Source organism: Oratosquilla oratoria, chromosome 39, assembly GCF_046742065.1.
Source record: "Oratosquilla oratoria isolate Oo_2021 chromosome 39, ASM4674206v1, whole genome shotgun sequence".
NCBI lineage: Eukaryota > Metazoa > Arthropoda > Malacostraca > Stomatopoda > Squillidae > Oratosquilla > Oratosquilla oratoria.
The window spans coordinates 1994534-2005442 of NC_134815.1; the positions used below are offsets into that span (position 1 = coordinate 1994534).

Genomic DNA, 10909 nt, shown 5'->3' on the forward strand with positions numbered 1-10909 from the left:
CCTTCCTTCATACCAATTATACATGATTAGCTAGATAGGGAATTTATTTTGCTTAGAGCATAGATAGGATGACCTCATAACATGATAATATACTATGCAAGTGGGTCCGCCCCACACTTTCACAATTACACTTCCTTCACTTTACAAAGTTTACCTTCCCCTTCACCCCCTCCCCCCCTTGCTCCCACACTTTCTCACTTACCTATCTTTAATTATCATTATTATTATTATCATATGCTCATTCATTTGAGAAAGTCGATAGACGAAACGTCAGGAATAAAAGCTTCACCTCCAGTCCATGTTTCCTTTACTGTGTCAGAGACAACCATCTCGTCGGGATGAAGAATGGGCCAGATAGACAAAGCCCAAATAAAGGAAACCCAAGAAACGACGAAGAAGGGAGAGACAAGAGGAACGAGGATGGCGCCCCCTCACCTCCCCCTTCGAGTGGCACTCGGGAGTTCTTACTCATCGGGATCCCGAGGCCCAAGAAGCGTCAACGCCCACCGAAGATGCTGTTGACCTCACGCTTGTGAATGACCTGACCCAAGGTACGCATATTACCCTCCGTGGTCCGACACCTGACTGCGCTAATGACGTCCGTGCTGACCGTGTATCTTACCTTGTCTTAGTCCTTTGGGTTGGTCTCGTAGGTGCCCAGTTGTCCTAAATATTTCCTCATTTTATAGAAATTGTCTCTCCAGAATCAGGTACTGAAACGTTATTTGTACTATATAATTCTTCCCTTATAATATTAAAACTTAACGTTTCTTGTTAGATTCTCCTTATTAGTTAATGGTAAGTCTAGAGTATTCTCTCTCCTTGTAGGATCGGTAATAATTTGTTTTAGGAAATCATCTTATACCACACTTAAGAAATTTTGCACTTCCTGGTCTATTAAAATTTGCCAGTCAATGTTTCTATAGTCCAAATCCTCCATGATCACAAAATTTTTGTACTGGGACGCCCTGCGAATTTCTTGAATCGGGGGTCAGTTTGCTCAATGCTGAGGTTAGGAGGTCTACATAGGACGCCAACAATAAGTTTCTTATTCTTGCCTATAAGGTCCACCCAAAGAAATTCCGTGTTTTCCCCTTCCTCTTTCTCCTTCCGGCCTCCTCCTCCTCCACCTTCCTCCTTCCCCATTCCCCTTCCACTTCTTATTTATTTTATTCATTTATTAAATTATTTATCTCATTTATTCATTTAATTATTTATCTATTCATTTGTTTACTTACTATATATTGATTAACTTATTTATTCATTTATTGATTTATTTACTTGTTCATAATTAACCAATTACTTTATTTGACTACTTATTCTTTACTCATACATATATATATATTAATTTATTTATTTTATAATGCAGCTAAGGTCTGTGGTCTGTGACTGCTTAACGGCGAGGGAAAGAAAAGTAAGTCTGTTTCTCTCTCTCTCTCTCCAGCTGAAGGGTTACTTGGATTAGTTATCCAATTGAATGAAATCCTCTGAACTGGTTCATTACAATGGTGGTTGGGGAACATGAACTGTTTGCTCTCAGTTCAAACTTTACATATGAATGGAGGAGACTTCAAGAGATCATTAGGCAGTTCCATGTCACTTACCACCTCTCATCCCCCATCCATCAATTTTTCTCATCTCTTAAAACAACCCATTATATTTTGTCAGTATTTTCCCAGCCGGCCGGCCGCCTTTGTTTTTTCCCCTTCATTCTTTGTTAATGTGTTTGCCAGCCGGCCGGCCCTCCGTATTCTTCTTCATATTTTGGTCCCTCACACTTACCCGGCCGGCCAGCTCTTCTTATAATTCCTTAGTTTCTCGTTATATTTGCCGGCCGGCCCTCTGTATCGTTGGTTTCGTTCCCCTCTCTCTTCCCCAGCTCGCCGGCTCTTCTTCCAGGTCCTTCGTCGTCTGTTGTTTTGTGCCCCGGCCGGACTTCCATATCGTTGTTCATTTTAAGTTCTTCCGTCTTTCTCGGCCGGCCGGATCTTCTTCTAGGTCCTTTGCTTCTTGCTGTCCTTTCCGGCCGGCCTTCCCGTTGTACTCGTCGTCCCCGCGTGTGTCAAAGGTCCCCCGAGCTCCGAATGGCCAGGAGCTTTTGTCACACTTTCGACCACACTGAGGAGGACATTGGAGATGGACCCTGAGAGCGCCTCCCTCGACAGAGGTCAACCCTTTCAGGTCCCGAGGGCCACGTGAGCTAAAGATCCTAAAATTCCCCAATCTTTAGAACATGAATCAATCTCCATCAGGTCCCAATTAACAAAATTAGCTTACCGTCAGCGGTTCCTGGATAAAGCCCTAAGCCAAGGCAGAACTAGTTTTTTCAATCCCCCTTCCACAAAGCCAAATGTGTTGCAAAATCCCCTTGTTATTCCCTTTTCAGAGTTCATTACCCGTTTGTCCAAATTTCTTCCCAAAGACAAGGCAAATTTAATTCATAATTACCCGATATTATCAATAAAAAGGTTGTCAATGTTCATCAGAGGTTGAAAGAAGATCATATCCCAGGGCTTTACTTCCTTTCCGTGTAAAGATTGTAATCTAGCTTACATTGGTCAGACAGGGAGAGTCCTAAGGACAAGGTTGAATGAGTGCAAAAGGTCAATTAGGTATGGTCAAGAAAGTTCAGCCGTGTTTCAATACGTGAATAAATTAAATCACCGGATGGACTGGGAACTTATTTACAAATCTGGTTGTGGGTTCAGAAGGAACCTGGTAGAATCCACTTTAATAGACTATCTGCCCACTATGAGTATTTCTGAAGGTCAGTGGACCCTAGACACAATATCAGGACTATTCATTACAAAACAGATTGTCAATAGGTATCCCCCCCTCCCCCTGACCCGATCTCTGGTCATCCTCAGGTCACGAGCGAGTGAGGGTAGTGATATTCACTCCTTCCCAGTTTCTTTTCCTTTGTAAGAGGTTTCTATTGAAGATAGCACACTCCTCCCACCTTGTACTACTGAAGAGGATTGCAGCAAGCAATCAAAATATATAGATTCGCTTATTGTAATCTTTCTTTCGACTGTGGTGCTAGTTGTAATTTACAAAGGTGTTACTACATTTTTCATTAGTAATATTATATTATATATATATATATATATATATTTATATATATATATGTGTGTGTATATGTATAATATATATATATATGTATATATATGTATATCTGTATACATATGTATATACATATATATGTATATATATACATATATATATATATATATATATATATATATATACTGTATGTATATATACATATATGATATATATATATATATATATATATTATCAGTGTATTTGGGCAGGAGTTTTTCTCTAATGCATATATCATTAAAAGTGATAGCTAGTTTTGTATTATTTTCTTAAAGGTATTTTCCATATACCTTATTATACATTTGTGTTCCTAAGAAAGGAAATTTATGACTTGGCTGTATGTAGTCATATTAGCTAGATCGCGATTTCGGATTCAAGACCCTTCTTCAGTAGCTATAGGGATGTTCTATCTTGTTAGGATAATATTTAATCCGATGAGTCTTATTAAAGTTCAAAGTTTTATACTAGAGTTTCTTACTAGCTAATCACTTTGGGGGAGGTCATCCGGTATTTCGGGCAGTGACGAAATGTCACGTGCACTAGGAGAGCCTCCAGGTTCGTGTTATGGCGGAATTTGGCATGATTGTGGTTATGGCGTTTTGTCTCGTATTTGCACTGGTGGCGTTTTGTCTCATATTGGCGTTTGTGGTGTTATGTCTCATATTTGGATTTGCAACGGTTTGTCTCATGCTTGGGAGGGCTCTATGGTCGTCTGCTTGTTTATTTAGATTTGGACTTAACTCTTTAATATACAATGCTTCTAAAATTGGGAGCCGTCTATCATCAGTACATGTATCCAAAATCTCAGTGTTTTCCTCTAGGTTCTCTTTTGATAGTGTTATGCCATGGGCTTCTCTTTAGTGATTCTTAGGGGCTCCAGATGGCAGGTGGTATGAGAGGCGACGGGCTATGGAAAATACCTTTAAGAAAATAATTCATGCAAAACTAGCCATCATATATATATAACGGGAGTGCATGCGCAATACATAGCCTTAAGGTATTTTGGGGTAGTCTTAAGTCTAACTCTGGAATGCTCTTGGGTCTACATAGCCTCTGCCTCCTAACTGTTGGAGTACTACCTGCTCGTGGTGCCCCTGCTTCTACTGAATGTACATCCAACGACCGAGTGTCAGGAGGTATAACCTGACTAGGGTGCGGCAAGCTAACAACCTCCCCATCTTGAAAATACTGTTACTGAAACTGGAACATTGCCTCGGACGGAAGGACCTAATGGTAACGACTCTGGAAATTATCTTGGACATGGAAATGGAAGACTCAACTGGAAACAACCCCTTCAAATACCAACCTGGAATGTGCAAAGCCTGTACCGACCAGGACTAGGAAGAAACGTTGTAAAAGAGTTAAAGATCTACAAAGTATACATAGCAGCATTACAGGAAGTAAGATGGCCGGGAATGGGAGAGTGCAATATTGAAGGTTATAAGCTTTTGTATAGTGGACGTGAAGATGAGGCACATAGAGAAGGAGTCGCATTATGCATTAGCCCCAAAGCACAGCGAGCGTTAATTGAATACAAACCAATAAATGAAAGATTACTCAAAGCACGTTTTAGGGGGAAGTGGTTTAACATTACTGTTATAGTCGTGTATGCGCCGATTGAAGATGGAGAAGAGAGGGTAAAGGACAGACTGTACGGAGACTTACAAGATCTGGTTGATGGAACACAAAAGCATGATATACTACTCGTGATGGGTGATATGAATGCAAAAGTGGGAAAAGAAAGTTTTAGATCAGTAGGGCCAGAGAGCCTACATCAAACATCTAATAATAACGGCCTTAGACTAGCATCTTTTGCAGAGGCAAATAACATGATCATAGGCGGAACATGGTTTCCACACAAGAACATCCACAAGTACACATGGGAATCCCCGGATGGCAGAACCAGGAATCAAATTGATCACATACTGGTAGATGCAAAACACAGAGGAGCCCTGCAAGATGTGCGATGCTATAGAGGCGCAGGCTGCAGCACAGATCACCTACTACTAACGGCAAAAGTAAAGGCGAGACTTAAGTTAGAGAAGAAGATGCGAAACGAACCACAAAGAAAATTTGAGACTGAGAGATTAAAACAACTAGAATTAAGTAACCAATACCAACTGGAAATCAGAAACAGATATGAGGTGCTAATGATGACAGAAGAGGAAGAGATGGACATGGAAGAAGAAGCAAAAATGCTGGAGGAATGCATAATCAAGTCGGCAGAAGAGATTATTGGGTATAAGCAGAATAATAGAAGAGAGGAATGGTATGATGAGGTATGTGCAAATGCGGTAGAAGAAAGAAAGAAGGCTAGACAGAAATGGCAACAAACTAGGAGTGAAGAAGATAAAGAGGATTTTATACAAAGGAGGAGAAACGCAAAGAGAGTCAATCTGGATAAAATCGAAACTTTAGGAAGAGAAGGAAAGATAAGAGAACAATACGCGGTTATAAAGAAAGTCAGAAACGGGTATAGACCCAGAGTAAATATGGTTATACACCAAAATGGAGTCATAGCAACCAGAGAAGAAGAAATCTTGAGCTGTTGGAAAAAAATCTTCAAGGAACTTTTGAATAGGCCAGAACCAGATACACCATATGAGGAAGCAAATGATGATAATATTAATGAGAAAGAAGTAAGGGAACCAACAATTAACGAAGTAGGAACGGCCATAAAGGAACTAAAGAATGATAAAGCACTGGGGAAGATGGAGTAGTGGGAGAACTTCTTAAGGCAGGAGAGTACTTGAAGAATAAAATATACCGACTTATTTTAAGAATATGGAGAGAGGAAAAGGTACCCAGAAATTGGAAGAAAGGAATTATTATACCAATACTGAAGAAAGGAGACAAAAGGGTATGTGGAAATTACAGAGGCATCACACTACTATCCTGTGTATACAATTTTTTTTGCAAAAATACTTCATAGGAGACTGACCCCCTATGCAAATGAAATATTAGGCGAATATCAATGTGGCTTTAGAAGGGGGAGATCAACAACAGACCACCTGTTTACGATCAGACAGATACTGGAGAAGAGCTGGGAGTTTAATATAAATCATTGGCATATGTTTGTAGACTTCAAACAAGCATATGACAGTGTACACAGATCATCCATGTGGAAAATCCTCAGAGAATTTGGAGTACCAATCAAAATTGTAAACTTAGTGAAGGCAACGTATGATGGCACAGAAGCACAGGTGAGGGTTAGCAACAAGAGGACGAAAAGTTTTGAAATAAAGAGTGGTTTGAGACAGGGGTGCGTTCTATCCCCACTACTGTTCAACCTACTACTAGAAAGAGTAGTAAGAGCAGTGGAGAGGGATAATGTTGGAGTAGAATTCGAGTCTGGGAGAGTGAATATGTTGGCGTATGCCGACGACGTCGACTTAATAGATGGGACCATAGATGGAATAAAAGACATGTTTGGAGATTTCTAAGAGACTGCGAACAGAGTAGGACTGCTGGTGAATACTAAGAAGACAGAGTTAATGCATCTAACCAAAAACAATAACAGAGAAGAACATATTGACATCGGTGGTGTGAGATATGAAGTATGCAGAAACTTCTTGGATCAATCGTAACAGACGAAAACCTGATGGACACTGAAATAAAATCAAGAATTGCTTCAGCCAACCGATGTTATTACAGCCTCCAAAATACACTGGGAAGAAGGAGCATATCAACAAAGACCAAACTAAGAATATATGATACAATAATAAAACCCATTCTATTATATGGATGCGAAGCCTGGAGCCTGACTAAGAAAATGGAAAAAAGTATTTTTGTATTTGAGAACAGTGTACTAAGGAAAATTTTGGGCCCAGTATTCGACGAACTAGACCAAGAATGGAGAAGGCGGCATAATGAAGAGCTAAGGGAAACATCAGGCCAAATAAATATCATGAATATCATAAAGTCAAGGCGACTGCAGTATGCCGGCCACATTGCAAGAATGGAACAAGAAAGAATACAAATGAGAGTGATGATGGATGGGATGGTAGGAGGAAGACGTTTCCCAGGAAGACTACGCAGAAGATGGATGGACAACGTGAGGGAGGACCTGGAAAGGGCTAGAGCAGATGTCCGGGATTGGATGACAGTGGCACAGGACCGTAGAGTCTGGAGGCATTTGGTACGAGCGGTGAGGGGTCAGCAAGTGGCCCGACCACCACTGGAGTGGGTGAGAGTATATATATATATATATATATATATATATATATATATATATATATGCACATATATATGTATATATATATGTATATATATATACATATATATATGTATATATATATTCATATATATGTATATATATACATATATATATATATATATATATATATATATATATATATACGCATGTATATACACAAATATATTATATATATATATATGTGCATGTATGTATATATGTATATATGTATATATATAATATATATATATACATGTATATACACATTATATATATATATAAGTATATATGTATATATATAAGTATATATATATATATGTGTGTGTGTGTGTGTGTGTGTGTGTGTGTGTGTGTGTGTGTGTGTGTGCTTGTGTGTGTGTGTATACATGTATATATGTGTGTATATATTTGTATATGTATATATACATATGTACATATATATATATGTATAATATACATATACATATATATATATATATATACATATATATATACTGTATACACACACACGAAGCGAGTGACATTAAAAAAAGATTGTCATGCAAAATGGAAATGCTTTGAACACGATGCGTGACTAATTAAGAAAATATATAAATGATTAAACATTTAGATTTGGAAATTATTTCAGCATCGTCCAAATTTATCCGATGGTTTTTGTTGGCGACATGCTGAAATGCGGAAGGAAAATTCCGCCGTATTTGAGCATGTCGCCAACAAAAACCATCGGATAAATTGGGACGATGCTGAAATAATTTACAAATTTAAATGTAGTTTCAGAAGAAAAATGGTAGAATCCTCTTTGATAAACAATTTTCCAAATTCTAACATTTCTTATGGTCAATGGTCACCAGATTGTACATCATGGTATGCAAAGAAAGTGACACAGGAAGCAAAGGACTGCCTCCGCTCTAGCCCAGGCACCACACCACACCTCCTGATCTCAGGAGTGGGCGATTGGGCGCTGCGGGCGTCGCCCCTCCCGAAGGCGCTCTTGGGCCAGCGGGTAAGGATTATGTCAGAAGCCAAGGATAACGTTCTCCATCGCTAGGTCACGGCGACCTCCTCCTCCTCACTCGGCTGGGAGGAGGAGAGGCACCTCCTCCTGGAGGAGGTCGAGAACCTCCAGGAGTCGAGACGATCCCTGGCCGAGAAGGTCGAGCGCCTCCGAGCAGAGGTCGCCGGCCTGAAGGCCCGTGAGGAAGACCGCGACCCCTATTCCCTCCAGGAAAACCTCATGGACGTCTCTTCAGACGTCCTTGAAAACACGACGTACCTCGCTGACCTCTCCCGCGTCCGCGCTTACGGATGCAAATGCGCCGACGCGGAGGTACCTAATAAAGACCTCATAGATTTATCATATGAGGATCTTCACGTGAGCCCAGCCGAGACTCAAAGGAATCTCTTTGAGTCTTTTAGATTCAAAACCCCAGGAGACCCTTCGGGTACTCCCGAAGGCTCCTCAGAAGCTCGCAATGCCCATCGAAGTAAAGGTTATTTCTTCAATCGAAAGGAAAGTCGGGGAAGATACAAGATCACCATTTAGAAAGAGAAGGTCTCCTGGAACCTAAAGAAAGCGATGCTGAATGCCCGAAAGGCTTTCCAGAAAAGCACACTACAAGAACGTTATTTCTCTTCATAGTGTTCAGTCCTCGTTAAGAGACGTAGGCTTCTCGTCGCGATAAATAATGGAACGACTATGAAAAGCCCAGACAATGAAAACCAAGAACGGAGCGACAACTTCGAAGGGGGAGACAAGAGGAACGAGGATGGCGCCCCCTCACCTCCCCCTTCGAGTGGCACTCGGGAGTATTATCCCATTGGAATACCGTAGCAGATGAAGCCTCAACACCCACCCAAGGACTGGGTATGTGATGACAAGACCTGCCTTACGGTCAACAGCCCTTACCACCATATTTGCAGGCTCTGCCGTCGGTCCAGACGGAAGCCCATCGGACCAGACAAAGTCCGTCTGGACGACGTGCTCCGGTCAGAACACTGGAAACTAATCATCTTTGGCCCCGAGAACCTACTACTGGCCATAGTAGTCCAGCCCTATCTGTTCCGCTTTTCCATCACTAAAAGGAAAGATGGGAGGTGGCAGGTCAAAGTCCTGCCACCAAAAATTGCCCCCAAAGACAAAAAATAAATAAAATAATGAACAAATATAAGCCCGGAAAGTACAAAAAAGAAAGTGGAAATGAAAGCCCACAGAAAGCATACAGAAAGTTTAAAGCTCCCAAAATACTGAAAGTCTGGATTAATTATCAGCCCTATACGGTCATCACTGCCAACAGAAAGTGTTTGAAAAGGAATTTCATTTCATTTCAGAACGAAAACTGTGCCCGTTCAACCTTGCTTCACCGCTGCGAGTACGTCTTTACCCCCGCCCCCCGCCTCTGTGAACGTGACCTCACCCTCTGGAAAGGGCGCCATAGAGGTACGTAGCTCCTGGAGAGAAATAAGTTCCAGGGGACTGCGCTTTTTATTCTCCGAAGGAAAGTTCGAATGCCCACATGAGAAAACAGCTTCTGAAAGAAGAAGACTTCGGGAGCCTGCAGAAATAAGAGCTTCTTATTTTAAGCCCAAAGAAACACTGAGAAGCAATTGAAAGCCCATAACTGCCTTGGAAAAGTGCTCTTTGACTGCTAAGAGGTTTCCCTCAGCCGAATAAAAACCTTAAAGTTACCTTTGGTGGTGACGCGGTTAAGAGAGAAATACAATTGGATTCTGCATTTGGACATATGAGGACCTTTAGCAAGGCGCCCGATTTAGTGAAGAAAGGAGGCCAAGGGTCCTCCCTCCCCTTCCCCACCTACCCCTCCTCCCTCTCTTCCCGTCCCTCCTGTGGGTCCCCGCGCCAAACGAGCGGAGGACCCCCCCTGGGAGGGAGAGGGAAGGAAGACGAGGAGGGGGGGTGGGGTGGGGTGGAGGTAGATAAAAGACGGTGGCTGAAACAAAAAAGAATGAAGGAGAAACAGAGGAATACAAGAGACCATAAGGCCCATACTAGATCGTTCCATGTCCATTACCACCTGTCATCCTCTTCTATAAAGTTATCTAAGAATCTCTTAAAATAACCAATTGTTTCAGCGCTCACTATTGCTAAGTCTATTCCATTTGTTAACCAGTTCATACCTATTTCCTTCTTAAATCTAAATTTGTCCAATTTAAACCCACAACTATGAGTCCTGCTCTACTGTGTTAATATGGTGACCTTGGATAAATCACCATTATTAAAACCCTTGATCCATTTGAATACCTCTTAGATCACTCCGCACTCTATGTCTTTCCAGAGAGTGTAAGTAAAGGTGTCTAAACCTGTCTTTGTAAGATAAATTTCTTTAATCTATGTATCATTTTGGTCATTCCCTTCTGTACTGATTCCAGTGAATTAACATCCATTTTGTAGGATGGAGACCAAAACTGGACCGCATAGACAAGGATGGGTGTAACTATAGCCAGATAGAGTTAATACTTCTGCACTTTTAATTGTAAACGTCCTAGCAGTAAATCCAAATACTCTGTTAACTCTGTTATTAACACTAAAGCATTGTTCCTGGATTTAAGGTCAGGACTCACTAACACACCAAAGTATTTTTCACATGGTGTAAC

The 10909-nt window shown here is 41.0% G+C and overlaps 1 protein-coding gene across 1 annotated transcript; it reads left to right on the forward strand.

Moving 5' to 3' along the window:
• Positions 1-4517: 4517 nt before the first annotated feature.
• On the forward strand, positions 4518-5822 carry LOC143020097 (uncharacterized). The gene has a single exon (XM_076176255.1). It carries the CDS (start codon positions 4518-4520, stop codon positions 5820-5822), a length of 1305 nt encoding a protein of 434 aa, XP_076032370.1.
• The last annotated feature ends 5087 nt before the right edge of the window (positions 5823-10909 follow it).

Coding starts and splice junctions, on each gene's coding strand:
- LOC143020097 (XM_076176255.1), top strand. CDS start 4,518: ATGGGAGAGTGCAATATTGAAGGTTATAAGCTTTTGTATAGTGGACGT.